The following is a 22805-nucleotide window of genomic DNA, read 5'->3' as shown; positions in this document are numbered from 1 at the left end:
AATTTGAAAATTAACAGGAGAGTGGTCCTATTTTTTAGGTAGGAGTTAGAGTTGTATTTTTACTGAATAGTTTTTTAGTTTTGTCTCTACTTAAACATAGAGGTTGTAAGGATGCATTTTGGACCCTAGATCCAAAGTATGATTGGATCCAAGCCCAATAAGCCCAATACAATGATTTTGTAGAGAGTGAGTTGGAAAACTAGGTTTTAATGAATGGGATAACAGTTAGAATGAATTTTAACAGATAATCAAATAGAAATGGACCGGAGTTATCTAAGTAAATCCATCCTCGGCACAATCCGAGGAGGTCTATTCTAGTATATATTGATTGAAAATGGTTACAGATATGGTTCAAGTTGCTATAATGTTTTCTCTTACAAATTTCCGATCTCCCTCTCTCATTGCTTCCTTCTTCTTTTATAATCTTTTCTCTTTTCATCTCCACCCTCCACGTGCAGGCCAGATGGTTAGTCTTGATACTTGTCCCATCAATACCTTCCTAAAGTTTTTAGGTAGTAGCTGTAAGGTTGAAAGCCACTGTTCAGGTATCACCTTCACATTAATGCGGCCAAAGAGTTAGCTGTAGAGCAATTAATGCGGTGGTAGCAGCTTTCACCTTAGATATTTTAGGACTCCCCTCTGTACTTTGTTTTTACAATGCTTATCCGTGCCAGCAAAACTTCCTAGAACATCCCCCTAGACGGCAGATCACCTATTCGAACCTCGACTTTGGTTAGCCGAGGTGACATTTGTCCTCGGTCTACCCTTTTATGCCATTATGACCAAAACTGACCTCGTCATCTACTAACACGGACTCCCTTGATAATGTTTACTTCTTCTTGGATGATCTCTAGTCTTCGGCTTGGGCTTTAGGCCCAATACATACATGGAAAATGAGCTCCTAGGCCCAATACCCCTACAGAGGTGTAGGGGCATTTTTTAATTAAAAAAATGAGGAAACCAAACAGAGAAAACCCCTTAAATAATAGTAAAGATTATTATACGTCAGATATCATAAATCCAATTTCTTTAAGATCTATCGATTTAAAAAATCATGCATGCCTCACTGCTTTTTTTTTTTTAATGAACTGGAAAATATTTATTAAAAGGCAGGGAAATTACAGAGGAGAGAACAGAATAGCCTCCTCCCTGAGAATATCGCACGGACAGGGAGGCCAATTGCCATAAACAAAAGAACCTACAAATTATTTTCCATATTGATCACTTGGCCAAAGTATGAGCAGCTACATTTGCTACCCTAGCTATCCAATGGAAGGAAAGGTTAGGAGAAAGAGCTGCCAACTCTATATTATGATATTATCTGCTATGATGTTTCTGATTCTCCAGTGAAACTCGCAAGGTTCTTCTCTCAAGGCCTTAATGCGCTGAGGCCTGAGGGAGTCACCTTCGATTATGATATCTTCATAATTGGCCTGTGATGCATGTCTCACTCAACATCACGATGTATCTACTATAGTTCTATAGAATAAAATTGTCGTGAACTTGCTTTTGATTTACTTTTTTTTTTTTTTTTTTTTCACCTGTCGAGAGTAAGTGCTTTTCATTTACTCACTAATTCATATATGGATATTTCTAATCAATTTATCCCTTAGAAATATTTCGTCAAATTCTTACTATACTGAGTAGATAAGTGATGAATATATTAATTCTCATTGATTATTTAACTCTAATGGACGTACTTCTTAGAATTCATTTCTCACTCTCTTATATGTGTGTTTGTTTCTCTAAAAAAAAAAAAAAAAAAAAACCTTTCATAGGATGTCTCGTCGTATAACTTCTTTTTTTTTTTTTTTTTTTTTTTTTTTTTTTTTTTTTTTTTATGCATGTAAAATATGGTCAAACTTGTAAAATATTTCTGTTGACCTTAAAATCCTTCATAAAAAGTTGTAAAACATTTTATTTTTAAAAATTTGGTAAAACATTTTACAAAAACACATGATGACTTCCCCTCCCCTCATTTTAGAGAAGTGCTATGTCTACAATATTTTCATAACAAATTCTAGGTGGTCAATTGTTATTTTATCTAAGTTGAACTCATTACTGAAATTACTTTTTTACCCACTAATAACAACTAGTAACAACCTACAACCTAAGATTTGTTATAAAAAATATTATAAACATAACATTTCTCATCAAAGTTATCTTCTAAATTTCTCTAATTGAGAGCTTGACAATTAAGTGAGCTTTCATGTATATTACGTTCAGTTTATTTTGAAGTAAAATATGTTTTAATTTTTAGATGTTTATTTGCATGTAAAATATGGTCAAACTTGTAAAATATTTCCATTGATCTTAAAATCCTTTATAAAAAGTTACAAAACATTTTACCTTTAAAAATTTGGTAAAACATTTTACAAAAACACATGGTGACTTCCCTTTCCCTCATTTGGTGGCTAGGTCACCGGTGTCAGTAGTCTAGTGTTTGGTGTACCCGTTTTGGCAACTAGTGCTGGCAATTAGGTGGCTGGAGACGCCGTTACAATGATTGATACTAGCAATTTAGTCACCAAAGATGTTGTTTTGGTAGTTTCCAACGGTCTAGTGGCTAGAGCTACCATTCAAGTCACCAGGGACCGGTCCGATTGTCAAAGCCATCATTTCAGTTGCTAGTTCGAGAGGTTTGGTCATAGACCTTCAACACTAGCAACTCTAATGTTTGAGCCATTAGTTTTGGTGGTTTGCTTGAACAATTTTACATGACATCCAAACATCTGAAAGTATTTTACGTTTGAAAATATTTTATTTCAAAACAAACGGATCATTAATCGTATAACTTAATAAATTGTTTAAACAAGTGGTATAGACACCAAATAAATGCCAATTGATTCAATTGGTCCAGATGATTGGATTTAAGATTATGGGATTTGAATTTTATTTAAGGGTTAAGGTATTTTATTGCTATCTTAATTATGATCTATATTCCTTGTTTCATCTAATATGGTAACCTATTTAATAGGCCCTAGTTTAAGCATAATTCTTATGTTGAATTTGATATATAATATGGATTATAGATATTCTCTCTCTAATTTGGTGGTGATTCTAAGCACCCTTATGTGGTCAAACCTAAAATTTCAAGCATATTCTTGGTGGTGAAGCCTGTGATTACCCCTGATCTACTTTCTTCCCAGTTATTTCGATTTGCTACCCTCCCAATCTTGCATCAAATTTGGTATCAGAGAAAACTTTGATCCCTTTTGCCCTTAAATCAGACTACCAAAATATTTCTCTACACCAACCACCCCAATATTACCAAAACCCCAACGATTGGTATCAAATGCTAAAATGGTCACTTTCCCACCATCAACGCCCAAACATAATAAAGAAAAAAAAAAAAGAAAAAAAAGAAAAAGAAAAGAAAAGCGAAATACCCCAATGCTAACCTGACCATGGTCATTGAGCCAAACATATTTAATTGCCATCAATTTCTCACCAAGCAATTGTAATTAAAAATTTAATAATATTAAAAAATCTAAACCAATAGAATTTTTGACATAGACTAATCAAAACCCTTGATTGAATAAATTTGAAAGTTAGAGAACTCAATTAAATGAAAGTATAATTAATGCCTGAAATGAATTTTAGTCAAACTTAGAGGGTGAAATTTGCATTTTTGCCTAAATTTTAATAAAAAGATAAAAACAAGTATTAAAAAAAAAAAAAAAAAAAAAAATATCTTGACCCTTTCCTTCCAAAATTTCAAACACAGAGTTTATGTTTTAGATACAAAAGTATGTCACTACCAAAAAATTCCATATGAAGTTAAAAAAATATTTGATAGCTAATCGATTAAAGGCGAGATGCAATCGAATATAACAATAAACAGTTAACTCTCATGTTGGCAGGCTCCTGGTGCTAGAAGACACAAACTAAGTTGTGATGCAACATCTGTCAATAGAAGAGAAAATCGAGGTCCACAATTTATATGTCACAACTCTGATATTACAACTCTTTAAGTATGTAGAAAAAATAATGAGTTGATACTAAAATGATAAATAACTACTAATATTCTAAAATATAAGAATAGTGGCAAACAAATTTATGATCCTAGAATAACTTGCGACATAGCTTTGCTATGGTTCTTAATTCTTAGAATTATGAAGGGAAACCTATGCATTGATTCAGGCGAAATCAATTCTTTGCGAGCAACTTGAGGCAGTGGAGGTCAGAGGCATTTTTTGGGTCCTGCAATGCAGATAGAAAAGAACATGAGGATGTGTATGGTAATTACAATAGAAGATGATAATGAAATTTGCTTTGGCAGTAGCATCTAGTGATTATCAGTTGGCAACTATCCTGTAGACATATTGACTACTTTGCTCTTTTGATATGTAAATCTAAAAATGGTGTGGCCCATGATTTAATTAATTAGGCCCTTTTAAGTCAAATTTTCTTAGCTGTGCGTGTATGTTATCCTGCTCCTTCGATTTTCTATTTTAATGATGTGGTGCCTATTAGCAACAAACCAGACAAAAAAGAGAAAGGAAGTGTACAGATTAGATCTCGGCATTTTCTCAAAAAAAAAAGGATTTGACCTCGGCAAAAAGTAAAGTGTACCTATAGCACCATGCCTCCATGGTTGGCAGCATACATATTTAAAGCAATATTAAATTAATTAGTAGTTTTTTTTTTTTTAAGAAATATTAATTAGGTATGGGTCCAAAATTCTCTATCTTGCTTTTTTTTCTTTTCTTTTTTCTTTTTTGATGAACTCTCTAACCTTTTCCAATTCGGAATCGCACACTTATGACTCGGAGATTCTGGCATTTTACCCTTAATTTTTTTAAAAATTGGCAATATACCCCTGTTTGCAAACTATATAAGAGTGTGCCCCTATTTCGATACTAGATTACCCTAAAATCGAGTTTAATTAAATACTCGATTCGTAGAAAATCGAGTTATGCCCGATCAAACTTAAAAAAAAAAAAAAAAAAAAAAAAAAAAATTGCATGGAACTCGACTTTCAGGAAATCGAGTTCCATGCAAGAAAATTTTCATAAGTGTGATCGCCACATATTCAGGGAGCCCTATAGTGGTGTTTTCAAGCCCTATAGTGACGTTTTAAATCCCTATAGCGGCGTTTTCATGCAAATTATTTATTAGTGTGATTGCCCCATGTTCAAGGAGCTCTATAGTGGCGTTTTTAAGCCCTATAGTGACGATTTTAATCCCTATAGCGGCGTTTTTCTACAAAAAATTTTTATAAGTGTGATCGCCCTATACCCAGGTTCAGGGAACCCTATAATGGCGTTTTTAAGCCCTATAGTGACGTTTTAAAGCCCTATAGCAGCGTTTTGGAACTCGACTTCCCTAAATCGAGTTCCATGCATTTTTTTTTTTTTTTTTATAGTTTTATTGGGCATAACTCGATTTTCTACGAATCGAGTATTTCATTGAAACTCGATTTTAAGGTAATCGAGTATCGAAACAAGGGCATATCCCTCTATAGTTTCGAAATAGGGGCATATTGCTAAATTTTTTAAAAATTAAGGGCAAAAGGCTAGAATTCCTCGTATGACTTGTGGTTTGATTTGACTGATAATTTCTTGCTTTTTTTTTTTTTTTTTTTTTTGGGGTGTTTGGTAGTTTCAGAATAAAATGGTGAAAGAAAATCTATCTCATGGCTAAGTAAAGAAAGTTAAAAGATAGTTTTTTAATTCATTTTAAGGTTACCAATTATAGAAAAATTAGTCGCCAACCCGTGCTATGCACGGGAACTTACCTACTTGTGAGGTAGACTAAAATAATTTTATAAAATCTTAAATTAATTAAGAAACAATATCATTGCATGATTTTCTCTTGTATAATTTCAATTTGTGTTACAAATTGATGAAGAAGCCATTGCTTGAACGTGCAATGGCTTACAAAAAATTTGTTTGACAATTTAAAAAAAAAAAAAAAAAAACTCAAAAATTTAGATATTAAAATTTCTAAAAGACCAAAAATAATTTTGTAAATAATTTGATAATTTTACTTCTTTTTAAGTTTGGACTAAATAAAAATAATTTTATGTAAATAAAATGATAATTTTATTTAAATATTGTACTGACGTGAAAAATTGTAAGAGTTTCAGAAGTTTCAATTTAAAGAGATAGAGTTTCACTCCTTGTTAAGTTTGGATTAAAAAAAAATTGTTTTAAAAAAATGATGAGTTTGAGTTTAAGTTAAACTTGTCAGAGAGATAGAGTTTCACTTCTTGTTAAGTTTGGACTAAATAAAAATAATTTTGTTTAAAAAAATAACAATAATGAGTTTGAGTTTAAGTTGGACTTATTAGAAAAATAGAGTTTCACTCCTTATTACGTTGGAGAAAATGGGCAAATACCCTTTTTTGGGAAATTAAACATTCGTTTGCCCTCTTTCTGAAACTAAATAGGGAATTGCCCCTCTTTTGTAACTCGACAATAGAGAAATCGAGTTTTAATGAATAACTCGATATTTGTATAGCCGAGTTAGTCTGACCCTTCGAATTTTCCCCAATAAAAAAATGTTTGTGTAGACGGTCATAACTCGGGAAACTGGAAATCGAGTTATTTTCAGCGGTTTGAATCAATAGGACCCTAACGTCTCACAACGCTATTCAGTCACTCGCTCTCCCTGTACACTCTCTTTCCCTCGCTCTCTGCCATCACTCTCTCTCCACACTCTGTCTCTCTCGCTCTGCGATCAGGCTTCCCCACTCTTCCTCGAGTCTCCATCAGTCGTTGTTGGTTCCCACCGCCGCTGATTACAGGTACGGTCCTCTCCCTCTGAAATATTTTCTGATGTTGGTTAATGTTAGGTTGCGTTTTGTGTGGGATTTTGATTATTTTGTTGAAACTTAAGGAAGTAGTAAATTTACTAATGAAGATGAGAATTTTGTTGTCTTTTATATGCTGCAATGATGATTTTCTCATTAATGAGTTTAAATGTGCTTGGGGTTTTGATGAGGGGTTTTGGCAAATCGAGTGGTGTTATAACTTATATTTTCATAAATAGTTAATTAATAATTATCCGAAGCTTTAAGAAGTGATTTAAATAGTTCCGAAATAATTTTTTTTATGGCAAGTTCTTATTTATTTAAGAAGTGATGTTGAAAATCTTGTGCTCAAAATATAATGTCTTACTGAATCTATGCTTTTATTTTATATTAAATGTGGTTTACTTGTTAGAAAATTGCTAACAATGTATTTGCTGCCATGTCAGATATGCAGGCACCAGATAGAGTGCGGCCTGGACCCGATGTGGATACCCAGTTGGCCCAGCAGCCGAATCATCGGTCAAGTCCACTTTGGAGGTGCGCCGCTGACGAGGTATGTAGTAGTATTATTAATACATGTTTGTTTTATAATTACCTCGTGTTTAATCTCCTAACAGAATACTCGTCCGTGTGCAGGAGGCGCCTGACATGATAAAGGTTCGACGCCGTAAATGTGTATTGCCACAGGGTGGGTTAGATCCACGTATCATGCAACACATAGATGCAGCAGGGTTGACTGGTTTATTCAAGGTTCCTGATATGGAGGTCGACCACGCCTTGATCACGGCGTTGGTTGAGCGGTGGCGTCCGGAGACGCACACGTTCCACTTACCCCATGGAGAAATGGGTATCACCTTGCAAGATATGGAGGTGATGCTGGGGCTTCCGGTGGATGGGTTGCCTGTCACTGGGAAGACAGACTACAAATGGAGTGAGCTGTGCGAACAGTTGTTGGGCCATAAACCTCCACCCCCGATACCAAACTCAAACAAGTCTACCCTTGCTGGGGCGAGGATAAGATACACCTGGCTTGATGCACAGTTTGCCGCTCCCTTAGTTGTGGACGCTGCTGACGAAGTCGTGCAGCAACATGCCCGCTACCACCTACTTGTACGGATGGGGGCCTCTTGTTCATGGACAGGTCTGCGGACCGGGTCTCACTGCTGCCTCTGCAGTTGCTCAACCCAGTCAGCAATGCGAGACGGTATAGCTGGGGTAGTGCAGCATTGGCCTGGCTGTATAGGCAACTTTGTGGTGCATCGAAGAAGGATGCGATGCAGATTGGAGGAGCACTCTTGTTGGTGCAGCTATGGGCCTATTCAAGGTTCCCACAATTATGCCCTGTTGTGAGGCCGCCTCTACCGCTAGTGCACTCAGGGCCCCTTGCCATTAGGTACGTTCATTGAGTTCTCGTTATTTGTCTCTTTCATATAATTAAAAATATGCCAAACTAACAAACGAAAGAAACTTATCAATGCTTAGTATATGGATGTGAAATATAAAAGCAAAGTTTGTTAAATGTAAGGTTCAATAATGAGCATTTGTCGACACCTCATGTTTGGTAGGTGGAGCGGGCCAAAATGCACCGCAGAGCATGCCACACATGTCCTTGCTGCGTACCGGGCGTCACTGGCTACAGTACGGGCCGAGCAGGTATTCGGTTAATTTAGTTTGAATTCTTATGACCACGTTTCCCTCAATTCTTATGACTACGGGCCGAGCACGTTTTCCTCAAATGCACCGCACATGCTTTTATTTTCGTTTCGCTCAATTTTTATTTTATTTTGAATTCTTGGATTGTTGTAGGAATGAGTTGATTTCATAATACCATCCAATCATTTTGTTTGATACTTGGATTTCCATCCCATCATTTAACTCAATTGGAATGTCCATCGTGAAGTACTTCACATTAGAACTTCCATTTGTAGCACCTGCATGAATACTTGCTCGTCCTTACATAAAGTAAAACAAAAGTAAAAAATTATTGAATGTTAAATCAAAGGGTTTTTTCCAAATTGGGTTGGATTGAAGGGTTTTTTCCAATGCAACCCAACTAACATGACTCAGGTTAAGTTGGGTTAAATCAATGGGTTATATATAAATTTAGTCATATATATATAAAGTAGAATTTGGCTATATTCTTCATTATGTACGGAAACGTTTGTGATTTACACCGAAAAAAAAAAAAAAACACAGAATAAATTGTCCCTTTTCCAAGATGTTTGAAGCATGTGCAACATGTGCAAAAGATTGAGCATGAAGTCTTGGTTTAGTGCAAGGCAGTGAGTTCAAACTTGTGTTGCAACCAAAAAACAAAAACTCCACCAATTGTTACAAATGTCATTAAGCTGATGCAATGAAGAGAAGACGCACATATTGGATTATGTAATTGGTTATAATTCAATGAGAAATGAATTTACCTAATAGTATACCAAAGATAATCAGATTTGTCTTTGGTTGTATTTGTGTGCTCAAGTAATTCATTTGATTTTAATGATGCATCTTCGAAACTGACGATGACATCTTTAAATTCTTTCCAACTACTAACTGAATCAAAAGTTTGTGTTCATTTTCTGATTATGTCATTATACACCGTTTCAACCTACTTAACGTGAGAAAATAGAACTTTTAGCCTGCTATGAAAATGAACTAAAAAATTTCAAAACAATATTTCTTAAGACTTTATATAAGGCGAATGATTGTAAACGCAGAAGATATCAATTAAATTCTAAACAACAAATTTCTAACTATAAACTTGACAAATATGGGTCTTTTCAGAACAAGGGAATCAAGGCATATTAGAATACAAATGATATTTTCAAAACGCATGGCCCCTGCGCAAGGATGACACGCATAAATCGAGAAATGGTCCAAATTTTTTTCTTTCCCTAATCCTTGCGTGAATTCTGCTTCACTGTCTTCTTCGTTGTTTTTGCACTTTCTGCTTCTTTACATGCGTTTTGGAGTCTTGCTCAACAGGTTAGCCCAGACTTGTGCTCATAATTCTTTTAGAGAGAGTTTGAATCTTTGATAGTTGTTATACTTCAATATTAAAGCTTTAAAATAGATATTTTTTTTAGAACTGTTGAAGCTTATTAATATTTCACACCTTCTCGATTCGCTATAGTTTTGGTGGTTGACTTAGATATTACCACAATTATATTCCAGATTTTCGTTGAATTAAATTTGCTGAGTTAGAGCTTCTCTTCACTGTTGTAATATAGTTGGCTGTTAAATCTCATAAAATGATAAAATTCTTTAAATTTAGAACGTTGGGAAAGCTGCAAATATTAAACTACGAAAATTTTATCTAATTATTATGTAATCATGACATGAGAGCAAAAATATAACCCCAATTTGTATTTTTGGCCTAAGTACAGAAACAGAGGGAATGATGACATTATTGATCATTGGCCCGTAAAACACATGATCACTTCTCTGGCTTTCATTGAAATTTGAAATTAAGCAAACTAAAGGATGGAGTTACTCTGCCTTGAATGTCATAGAGTGACCATAGGCTAAGCCATTGCCATAGCTTGTCCTTGTCCAATGCTGGATGGTTGTCATTGCTTGGGTCCACACTGTGAAATTTCCAAAATACAAAGCCATTAGTGCCCCCCGACTAGGAACTCGAGAGTCCAGGGTATAGGTTAAACCCTTTGTGAGATTTGGGGTTGTTTAGGATGCCAGAGTGAGCACCGAAGATAGTCTCAATTGTTGCTTTGCCTTCAAAAACTTACTAATGTTTGGAGTTTATGCATTTCACTACCCCTGTGACAGAATATAGCAATATTTAGTATTAAGTGACCATCTAAGGTTAATATAAACTTTTATGTTATCTAAACATCCGTTTGGGATGTTCTAGTTGATGGTGTTTTCATAGGTAGTCAATGTGAATCTAAGCTCTTTACAATTCATTGGTGCCACTGGTGCTGCAGGTGGTTTTAGTGTGTGAGCTCCATTTGGGCATAGATATAAGTTTCATAGGTACGATCGAACTCTCTTGGCTAGAAGTTTCATATGTACAATTGCACCAGATTACTATCACGCTCTACTTTAGTCGGTTGTTTTTGCATATAGTCTCAATATATGCTACAAATTTGATTAAACAAATAAAATTTAAGCTTGTACGGTTTGTAATTAAGCTTGTGAAATCACTTGTAATTAATTAATAAAATGTTATGAGCTTAAAACCATAGTTATTGCTCTGCCTAATAAGTAGACAATTTAGTATTTCTTCTTCTAACATAGGGGTATCCAGGATTACAAACATTGTTATTGTGATGCAAAAAACATTGTTACATTGTACGTTATAAATTACCTTTGCTGAATTGAAGGTTATATTTATACAGTCTAGTAGAATACTGTTTGGCTTCGATTTACGTATTCAAGTGGTATATTTTGAATATGCACAGCCTCGATTGTCTTCTTGGAAAACAATGGCCTAAGTTTAAAGAAACAAATAATTGTTAATCAGTGATATATGAGAAAACATAAAGACGCTTGACACATTACCTCTTGTTGTTGACCTAAATGAAAAGTTAGTTCGTGCTCCTTGCACCAAAGTTGGAGAGCACAATTTAATTGCAGCATGCAACTCCTTAAGTTGTCCCCACTTTAGCTGCCTTAATAGTCCTAAAATTATTAAAAGCTATGGATTATTAACGAGTACTTTATTCATATAATTTTAGAAGCGTGCAAAATATGCTGCTCACCATATTCTTCAAGAGGAATGTAATTTTAGACATTGACATGATTAGTTTGAGATAACTAAAAGGCTTACGTAATTTCCAACACTAAAATTTATAAGAAATATATATTTACATAGAAATATAATAACAATATTTGATGAGGATTATACCATGTAATAATTTACATAGCTTCCATTTCTTGCAATATAAAGTGGTACTTGAAATGCAATGTCTTCAGTAGACCTTATAATAGTCATTTTGTTCTCATTCATTGAAACATTGTTAATGACTAATGCAATTAATGTAGCACAATATTTCTATTACGATAAAAAGATTTTGCGAAATCATCAACTTGGATTCATCTTACAGCCATAAGGATGCTGTAGTACCCTCCTCTAAGTTTGGTTCAGATTGAAAACCCTAGTATTTGATGGTGTCAGTTAGCTTTGAACCCTGTCCAGCATATGAACATGGGGCTGAAAATGGTGGACATGAACAACCTAGATCTTTTAATATTTTTTGCAGGTCAATTTTGTTGTTCTTTTAGTTTCTGCCCAATAATCCCTGAAGATTTTGTGTACGACTAGAGGCTAGAAATTCCATGCTTTGCATATTACATATCACAAACATAATGTTAAATCAGTATGATGTCTCACTATCACAAACATAATCTACTTATGCAGATTGTATGGGAGCCGTACACGCATACGCTAGGCTCCCTACCTGCGTATTGCACTGCTGGGCAGCATATTTGGAGGGCCGAGGTGCCGTTGATATTCTTTTGGATAGTGGAGTGGCATCATCCTGAGCGAGTCCTCCGTCAGTTTGGGATGAAGCAACCAGTTCCAAGTGTCGTGGATACGTCGACTACCCTTCACAAGATATCCCTTTAGGGTAAATGGGAGAAGAACTGGGAGGTAGAACATGATCCCTTTATTCGGCAATGGGCCAATCGAGTGAATGTAGTTCGCGGGTCCGATCTCCTAGACGATGATGATACGTATCTCGTTGAGTACATGATGTGGTACGATCGCCACACAAGGCGGTACATAACACTAGAGTCTGCGTATTGGGAACTCATGGTGAGGCAACAATTCCTATTTTATGGATGAAACCATTGTTGGATTAAATATCCTCAGCAGCTTTATCATGCATGCAAAAGTCCACAATAATTATTGTTGTTACATCTCTATAAGTTTCTCTGTCATTTTGTTTTAAAGTGAAAAAATACTGCATGACATGTCATTATGTTTTAAAGTCAAAATACTGCATGATTTAAGTTGTTCATAACAAACTGAATTTGTCTTGATCCAATTTGTTTGCATGAGGAATGGTTAATGGGCAATGACTAATGATGACCACACCTTTGTTCATATAATTACATTCAACTTTTAAAAAGGGTAGGTTGGGTTGGGTTTTATTGTATTTTATTTTATTTTTTGTTTTTTTTTTTTTTTTGTTTTTGGTATTCAGACTACTACTTTAAAATGGACGGTGCAACTCTGTGTAGTAGTGATAAATTCACATTTCATGATAGTTTAGATAGCCTTTCCTCCAGGACTGATTAATGTATTACATATTCCTTGATAGATATTACCTCTAGGATTGGGAAGTCCCTTACTAAACTGTTGGTAGAATGCAATTCCCAACAGCTTAAAGGTCATTTAAAATCTTGCAAGTATGCAACAAGGAGATGTGCATTTATACTAGATTCAAGTATGATATATGTTCTAAGTTTTTGGTACTTCCCTTAATTGAAACTTGAAGCTTGCGTTTGATATTTTCAATTCATTTGATTTGGGCGTGTACGTTAGGAAATAATAACTTCAAAATATGTGTCCTGATTGCAATGTGATATTAATGGAGTTGTAAATCTCGTGAAGCCTAGATACAGAAGTGAAATTCTGATATTTTCACTTATGCTAAGATTGAACTTATGTACAACCAACTATACGTGTTTTTTAGAAGTATTATCTCAATGTTTAGATTGCGTAGCGATAAACATAACAGGAAACATACAACCTCCTGAGTGTTGGGTTGGAACTATAAATTTTTGCACAGGGGGGGCCAACCCCTATTTTTATACACTGTCTTTTTAAAGATGCTTCATAATTATAAGTAATATAAGGATTTCATTAGCTATGTTTGCTACTTTTTCTTTTGATTTTGGAACAGATTTATCCAAGTTTTGCATCATACTTGCGTTCTTGCTTTTATGACGCCCTTGTTTTGTAGGTTCGGACGATGATTAGGTCTATACCGAGGTGCGATGAAGGTTCTGACATGCACATTGACCTTACATTTACACTAGAGCTTGTGGAGGAGCTAGGCCGACTTAAATTGGCGAATGCGCTTGCAGAAGCAGTTGACATTGATACACAGGCCCCAGTTCGTGGCGGGCAATGTGGTGGGTCTCGTGGGGGTGGACATCGTGGAGGTGGTCAAGCTGGTCGCAGCCGTACGAACGAGTCGGCTCCCATCTACGAGGAAGGTAATGAGGAGGTTGTAGAAGAGGCATGGCTTGGCACTGATTGGGTACTGTCTGATGACGACGGCAGGACACCGCGATGCACGCCTGGCGATGGTGCTGGGCCATCCCATAGCGTTGATCATTAGGGCACTGTTCCAGCCCACACTACATCCTATGGTGCTAGCACGGACTTTGAGGGCCCTCCTCGTATGTCGCCCCCAGTTTTCAGTGGATCTGCCCATGATGGTGGATGCATATTTGTCCCCACACCAGGCATGCCCACCCCACCTCTAGTGCATGTGGACCCCACCATGTCAGCTCCATCTCAAACCGCCCACGGAGAGGCTGTACAGATTGAGCAGATACCAGCTGAGGACATTGAGCCGGTGGAGGCTTTGCGGAGATCGCGACGCCCGCGTGCGCATGCTCCCGATTGCGGGACCGGTGATGGTATGTACTTCGTCTACACTTCCCATCTTCTTGAGCTACTTGTACTGTGCATTTGATTGATTATGTTAATTTAATTATGCTGTTGTGTCTGATGAAACAGGTAAGATTAGACCTGTCAGGGCATATGGGCGGAAACGAAAAGATCATTAAATGCCTTAGTGTATGCTTATACTTCCTGCCTATAGGTGACTGCATAGTTACGTTTCACTTTTCTTCTAAAGTCGTATTTTTTTTTTAGACCTAACTGCAATGGTGGACACGAAAAGGCCATTGAGCTGGATTGTCCTTGTGTGCTTATTCTTCATGTGTATAGGTGACTGGAATAAGCATGCAAAATGTTCTACTAATTGGGGAGAATCTTGGTGGCTGTGCATCTATTTCTGGATCATTGCTTGGGGAGAATACTGGCTGTCAATGTGTTTGTTGTCAAGAAATTGATATTTTGGAGAAAACCCATAAGGCGTATTGTATTTATTGATGTATTAGGAAGTTTTTCTGCACTTGGAGTTTTGATTGCAATTTGACAAATGTCTGGATTGGTATTCATTTGAAGCCAAACTTTCTTGTGTTTTTGTATGTTGTTAGCTACAGTAAAGTGGGTTGTAAGAGAGTAATTTGTTTTTTTATTTTTGTTATTTTTGTGAGAAACAAATGTGTGGTATTGTTGATAAGCAAGAAGAAGTAATTTGATACTTTCTGTAAAAGAGTTTGATGACGAAGTTTATGCGGATCAATGGCAGAACCAACTCCTTTGTAGCAAATCATTTATCCGAGTCTCTACAATGCTTGGCTAGGTATGTGTCTCTCTCCTAATTTTCTGATTCGCCTTCCCTACAATTCCTAGATTGGTACATCCTCCTTCCCATTTTATTATTTTTAATCTCCTTTCAATCCCCTCCTCTCTAGAATGATTAGATCTGTGTACATTTGATTACAAGTTCGTTAGTAGGAACTTTGGAGAATAGAATTTATATTTTTTTCTAGCATTGTTCTAGAGCAGCTCACAATATAACTTACCCAAAGCTGAAAACGGCAAAAATCTTAGTTATGTGTGCATGTTTTGTTCCTTTCGCTTCTTGGGGTTTGTAATTGTTATTTATCATTGTATATATTACCTTTTCATTTTGGTAGCAAATTGGGAACCCAATGAGAAACATTTAATTGATTATTGATTTTTTCATCAATTAGCCTTCTTATTTTATGATTTTCAGTATATATATATATATATATATATATATATATATATATGTTGTGTCTGTCATTGGCCAATGAATCAAATCTTGTCCATCATTTGCTTTAATGAATTGATGGAGGCATTAATGAAAAATTTGCATACTGTTTGAATGTTACTTTTATTGTTTGTGTATTGCCGTTTTTTGGGTCTGAATTATTATCTATGCTTACAAAGGTATATGCATTTTTCTCAATAATTTTCGGTTAGTATCTAATGTCTCCTTCACCACAGCACATTAAGACGTTGGAGAAGTGGCCAACCTTCAGAATCCTGGGAGGCTCATAAGGCAGCAATCCAAGCACTCATAAAGCTGCCTTCAGGCGAGCTTGTTACAGGTATAATATGATTCAGTAGATGACTGTTCTGCTAGATATTGTTTTAGATTTTGTTGGTAGTTGGAACTGGTTACATCAGATTGGAATGCATTATCAACTACTTTGTCTTTCACTATGAACTTATGGGGTTCATTTTTATGCTACCACGATTTTAGGTTCAAGTGATACAACTTTAAAACTTTGGAGAGGAAGCAAATGTACACATACTTTTGTTGGGCATACAGGTATTTTTTCCATTTATTTGCCTTCATTGTGCTTTATATATATATATATATATATATATATATATATATCCTTATCTGCAATGTGTTGAAATCATGTGGGAATGAAAATAATTGTAGATTTTGCAAACTAACGATGCTGTAAAATTTTCTTCTTACATGTCTGTTTGGTGATCATCAAACATATTTTCTTTGAGCTTCCTATAAGTTAGAAGTGGAAGAAGCATTTAATAAGACTTTTGATCTATAAGTTGGCATTAATTGACCAAACTGTTGACATGGGTAATCGTCATATGTTTAGTGCTTTACATGGTTTGATTGCTAAAAAATTTAGACATGATGATACCTCTTTGTCTCCTGTGGAGTATTTAGTGGGAAAGGAATGCTTGCACTTTTGACGGAAGTGCAAGCATTCTTGATTTGAAGTTGCTCTTCCGGACTTTATCTAAGCGGACTAATGCTTTGGCATTCATTACCAATCTGACTGGTTTTCTATTTATCTTCACATGATTGAGAGTTGTGTTATTTGCTTCAAACTTGGCTTTATAATATGGCTTTATATATCATTGATAAAACAGATCAAATATAGGCTGATGCACTTGTTCTGAGGGGGATCAGTTGCACATTTGAGGAAGGGCACAAAATACGTATTGTTGGCAGAATTGGCAGTGGCAAGACCACTCTCATAGAGATGAACCTGTTTTGTCCAGTGGAGCTAGCTAGAGGGAAGATATAGTAATGTATCTATTGAAACCTGTAGTATTCCATGTAATGTTCACGAGATTACGTAACTTTTAAATTTTAAGTGTTCATTTTTTTTCTAATTCAGAATAATATTACAAGGTACATCATAATTTTAGGGTTTTATTTACTGTGTTTGGGATTCAAGAACCTTTATATAGCTGTGTTATTTGTTTTTTTAGTTGGTTGGTGTCAATTTTTATTCATGGTCATTTTGTTCTGGACTTTCTATATTGTGGCTATTAAAATTTTCAGAAGTGACTTGAAGAATGTAGATAATTTTCTAATGTTGGACGATTTATCATGTATGAATAATTCCAATCCTATCTTTTTTAAACTTTGAATTTTCTTTGATTGGTATGGATTGCAGTGAATCCTCCAACGAGGAGGATTTCCAAATCGTTCATGTAGAGGTTATGCAATTCATTGTTGTTTTTTACGTCATGTACATTCGTTAATCGTGGCTCATTGTGTATAGGCTGATGTAGTATTTTGTAACTACACAATAATGGACTGCAATGAATCAAATAGACGGGGTACGACCAAAGCTGACTGAATAGGATCAAATAGAGTAAATAGAATGTAGTACACCGATTTTCCTAGAAACCACAGTTGACCGAATAAGACCAAAGTAGATATAATGGACCGAATAAGACCAAAGTAGTCCAAAAACAAAAATAATAAGGTTATTTTTCCATATATACATATCTGCCAGTGAAACAATTGGAAAACGATGACACTTCTACTTAAAGCACACATGACAACAGATGGTACTTGGAAGTATACATATCTTACTAAATACCACAACAAGAAGTCGTACTTTTGCATTCATGCATCCGTACGTTGTCTCGTGGGTGCATCAACTTCATCATCCCCCACAACATGAGCCACCACTTCATTCAACATGTTTGCACTCAACGTTGCGATCCTCCTTGCGTGGTCACGCTCCTCAATGGCAACTTCCAACTGATACCTTAACAAAGTGTGCCTAATGTCTCCACTGCCATAGTTGGTTCCTTCGCTTTGAGAAGTGCTAGGAGGAGTTGAGGTTGATATGTTTGGAGTTTCCCACGATGTAGACACACCACCATGCACGCCCATACCATTACCATGCAAATACTCCATGTATGCAGCTTCGGCTTCCCTTCGATCTTTATATGATTTGTGATTGGCGTTTGGGAATTTATGAACTTGTCTACTCGCATCTAGCCAACTGTCGTATATGCCTGGAACACGACCGTTAAACACAACATAGGTTCGTCCCATCCTGCTCTACAAAAACGCAATGGTGGGAACTCTTTGCGCTAGAATGTGGTTGCACCTTCTAACGTGTGAAGTGGGCTTTTGTAGAGGAAATGGGGCTAAAACTCGAATCTATAGAAATCGAGTTATAGCATGTGGAGTTACATGTAACTCGACTTCTAATTAACCGAGTTTCTGAAATGCCATCATTTCAATACGTCTTGTCAACAGTAACTCGATTTATGTGGTATCGAGTTTTATATAAAATCGATTTCTTTAATATCGAGTCATGTTGTCCCCCTCCCCACATTTCAGAATCCATGCACGTGTCTGGCTCTATCTGTGTTGAAAACCTTCACTGTCTGGTCTCTGAAAAAGAAAGCCTATGAGGTGAACAAAGTTTGCTAACTCTTCTGCCATTTTCCTTGTCATTATTGCATCCTCACCAGGTGTGCTGTTGCTGTGGTCCCCTTCTTCTTTGTTCTGGCACATCTTCCCTGACAGGTATATATTCACTTACATAACTACTTATAAATGGATTGACTTACATAACTACTTATAATTTGGATTGCTTTCTACAACTGTCTTATTCTGACATTATGTGTGTGTATATATATACATAAATGTATGTATGTATAGATATATGTATATATAGACAAACGTACTTACCCATATCATAAGATGTATATGTGGCATTCCCAAATATATGTATATATATATACACACACACACATATATATATATATATATATATATATACATGTATGTATGTATGTCTATGCAAATATATGTAAATATAAACAAAGCTACCTACCCATATATGATCACATGTATATATATATATATATATACACACACACACATGTATAGGTATGTTTACATATAATGTATGTGCTTAGGGCACCAATTTTTTGAAACATTTTTGTTAGGAATTGCAAAAACTGTTAATGCATTGAAAATCCTAGAAAAAATTGTCCAAGAAATGATTAATTATTGTGTGCTCTTATGACTTATGTGAGAATAATCTTATATGTGTGTGTGTGTGTGTGATAGTGACATTGTATACATATTGTTCCTAAATATGTCGAGTTTTATATAGTAATGTGTATACTAATTATTTTTGAGAATTATTTTGGGAAATATGTATATAATCATTCTAAATAAACATATATATAAACAAACATTGTACGGTGAATTCATATGATGACATATGCATTCATTCATACATATTAACAATGATGTGTACTGTATACTGAGGTTTAAATTGTATGGCTCTTTCAGTTCTAAAAGTCTTTACTGTGTGGGTTCTGAAAAAGAAAGCCTGCGAGGTGAAAGTGTTTTGCTGACCATGTTTGCATTTTCCTACTCCATATTGCATCCTTACCAAGCGATATTACAAACACCCTGATTCTTTGTTGTGGCACGTCTCCCCTAAAAGGCCAATGTTTGTGTCCAAACGAATCAAGTGTGTACACCTATAATTAGGATAGCATCATAGTGCATCTGTAAAAGATTAATTACTGTTGCATTAACATAACCCCCTATCTTCTGCATGATAACCACAATTAATTGTCCTTATCCAGGTCTGGCATGGGTCGTCACTGTTTCTACGTTTACTATGATGGGGAACAGTATTTCCATGACTTGCATGGGCTGTCCTATAAAGGCGAGTCAGTGAAGCAGAAGTTCATTGAGTTGAAATGGGGAACACACTTGAGAAAAATGCACCGGAAGATAATGGAAGCTCTACGGTTGGACAAGGAGTCACATAAGATATCCATTGTGTACCATGCCCCCCAGATACTTGTGAGTACTCAGGTTGTCTACAACTCAAATCCGTTGGGTTGCGATGCTGACGTGGACATGATGTGGGCAGTGATTAAGCGGACCCCCCAGTTCATAGCGTCCGACTTGTATGTAACTGTTGAGGCTGTTGGGTTCCATGGTAGTGCAAGTTCACAGCATGCCAGTGGGGTGGAAGAGCCACACTCATTGTCGGTTGACGTGCATCCTCCCTTTGCCTATGCCACGCCTTTCCCCTACAATACTCAACCATGTAGTGCGGTTGATCATTTGGACAACACTGAAGTGGTGGGCGCCACCAATACACATGATGTGGGAGGGTCTACTCACACATATGAGCATGTCCAAGCTGATATGGACGGGGGAATTGATATTGATGCCAGCCGAGATGTGTATGAAGAGTTCATTGATACTGATGGACCAGTGGACGACGCGGAGGTCTTAGATGTACCACTGATCGAAAATAACGAGGAGGATTGCCTTACAACAGTTCCTATCCCAGAATGGTTCACATCAAACACATGGGACAATATTAATGACCCATCACTTGCATTGGGTACAGGACATCTTACAAGTTGGCATAAAGATGACCACCCAGCAAGGGGGATGCTATTCAAGAATAAAGCCTCTGTTCAATATGTGTTGACCCTCTACTCTGTGGAGCATAATAAGCAATACAAGGTCATCAAGTTTGACACCAATAGGCTGGTAGTGCGGTGTAAGAATGAGGCATGTTTGTGGTCAATTCGGGCCAATTGCAGCAAGAAGCACGGGATGTGGGTTATCAGTACATGTAAGGGTCCCCATAGTTGCTCATCCCTCCAGCTACCAACTGATGGGCGGATGATGGATTCAAAGTTCATCTCCATTGCACTTGAGAAGTATGTACGGGAAGACCTAACCCGAAAGGTAAGGGACTTGCGTAGTATGTTGCATGCAAGACATGGGCATGATGTAACTATGTACAAGGTTTGGGAAGCCAAACAGAAGGCAGTTGCACGTATTTACGGGGATTTTGACGAGTCGTACGCAGAATTGCCACGATTTCTAGCTGCATTGTCTGATGCAGATCCGGATACTGTGACCACATTAAAGTGTGACCCCAATGTCCCGGGGACTTGTATATTCAACTCCGCGTTTTGGGCTTTCGGTCCGTGTATTAGAGGGTTTAGGCATTGCAGGCCGGTGATAAGCATAGATGCAACGCACCTTTATGGCAAGTACAAAGGAAAGCTGTTGATAGCAATGGCAACAGATGGTAACAACGAGGTTTATCCACTCGCATTTGCCGTTGTCGAAAGCGAGAGCACGGAGACATGGGGATGGTTCTTGGCATGCCTGTTGACCTATGTTACAGACCGCACCAATTTGTGTATAATATCCGACAGGCATCGTGGGATACAATCATGCTTCGATGACACCACTAGGGGCTACTTGCAACCGCCCTTAACCCATCACCGGTATTGCCTCCGCCATTTAGTAAGCAATGTTAACACTAACTTCAATAGTGTGCCGTTGAAGAACTTGGTATGGAACGCAGCAACTGCGAATCAAGTTAGGAAGTTTGAGAACACCATGGATTGCATCAAGAATGTCAACCCGGCTGCGTACGACTATCTTAAGGAGGTAAATCAAGAAAAGTGGACACTTGTACATGACCATGGGCACCGATATGGGGCAATGACAACCAACCTGTCAGAGTGCTTCAATGGGGTACTTAAGGGCGCACGTAGCTTGCCCATAACTGCAATGGTGAAGTTTACATTTTACAAGGTGAACTCATACTTTGACGAACGTCGAAACAAAACCCTAGAGAAGTTGGAAGAGGGGCAAGTGTGGTGCAAATATGCCTATGACAAGTTCGAGGAAAATCAAGAGAAGGCGAAGCTCCATATTGTTAGAAGGATGAGTGCGCAACAACGGTTATATACAGTGGAGACACAGTCTTCACTGTTGAACACTGGCGGGGGAGATCACACCCATAGGGTTTCCCTCATAGACATGACATGCACGTGCGGCAAATGGGAAGCAAACAAGATCCCTTGTTCCCACTTGATAGCAGTTTGTGCCAAACACAACCATGATGCCACTGAGTATATGGATCATTTCTACCGCCTTGAAGAACGGTATCACAGCTATGAGCCTATATTCCAACCACTAAAAGATAGGTTAGAATGGCCGGAGCCAGCAGAAAGGAGAACCGTGATGCCAAACCAGCGGTTGATCCGTGAAAAAGGTCGGCCCAAGTCCACGAGAATCCGCAATGAGATGGATGACGAGGATAGGGAGTTGCCAACCTCATTGTGGATTGAGAATGGACCAAAGTTGAAGTGTGGGTTGTGTCGCCAAGAGGGTCATAACCGTCGTACATGTCCAACTCGAAAGGTGGCTTCAACAAGCCATGGTGCTATGTAGCAGGTAACAATTACAAATCATAGTAACAAGGGGGTATCATAAGTTATTCTTCTTTACATGTTTAGATATTACATTATATGAGTTATAATTAAGATGTGGGCAGTAATTTGTAGTATTCTTTCAATCTTATTGTTTGTGGTGTACATATTCTAGTATTCATGAGGTCTCTATTTCCCTAACTGTATATGTTTTGCTGCAGATTTGTAATTGTTGCCAAGGTGTAACTGTAGATGCTCCTCATTTAAGCAGGCAAGCTTGAAGCTTATATATATATATATATATATATTTGTCAATTCAATTTATTAATTACCATGGGTTGTATACTAATTTCTGTGTTGGCTACTCCTCAGAAAGGAGGCAACTTCTGAAAAGAACAAATAGAAGGTGTCACTCAAATGCTATGACTCCATGTTTGCCGAAAACCATTGTTGGCGGATGCTGTCCAA

General features: G+C 36.9%; 2 protein-coding genes, 1 long non-coding RNA gene and 1 pseudogene across 3 annotated transcripts; all 4 read left to right on the top strand.

Moving 5' to 3' along the window:
• Positions 1-8319: 8319 nt before the first annotated feature.
• Positions 8320-12253, top strand: LOC126693957 (uncharacterized). Its single transcript, XR_007645580.1, has 2 exons — positions 8320-8410; positions 12132-12253. It is a non-coding gene; the product is annotated as an uncharacterized LOC126693957 (long non-coding RNA).
• Positions 9527-9637, top strand: LOC126697999 (U6 spliceosomal RNA; annotated as a pseudogene).
• A 1478-nt stretch (positions 12254-13731) lies between the features above and the next one.
• On the top strand, positions 13732-14920 carry LOC126696131 (protein argonaute 1-like). The gene is made up of 3 exons (XM_050392917.1): positions 13732-13983; positions 14065-14368; positions 14469-14920. Exons 1-3 carry the CDS (start codon positions 13732-13734, stop codon positions 14516-14518), a joined length of 606 nt encoding a protein of 201 aa, XP_050248874.1. The 3' UTR covers positions 14519-14920.
• Positions 14921-19731: 4811 nt separating this feature from the next.
• Positions 19732-22359, top strand: LOC126696129 (uncharacterized). Its single transcript, XM_050392914.1, has one exon. It carries the CDS (start codon positions 19732-19734, stop codon positions 22357-22359), a length of 2628 nt encoding a protein of 875 aa, XP_050248871.1.
• The last annotated feature ends 446 nt before the right edge of the window (positions 22360-22805 follow it).

The sequence above is a fragment of the Quercus robur genome, chromosome 8, assembly GCF_932294415.1.
Source record: "Quercus robur chromosome 8, dhQueRobu3.1, whole genome shotgun sequence".
Taxonomy (NCBI): Eukaryota; Viridiplantae; Streptophyta; class Magnoliopsida; order Fagales; family Fagaceae; genus Quercus; species Quercus robur.
The sequence above is the reverse complement of the archived record's forward strand: the minus strand, read 5'-3'. Positions and strand labels throughout refer to the sequence as shown.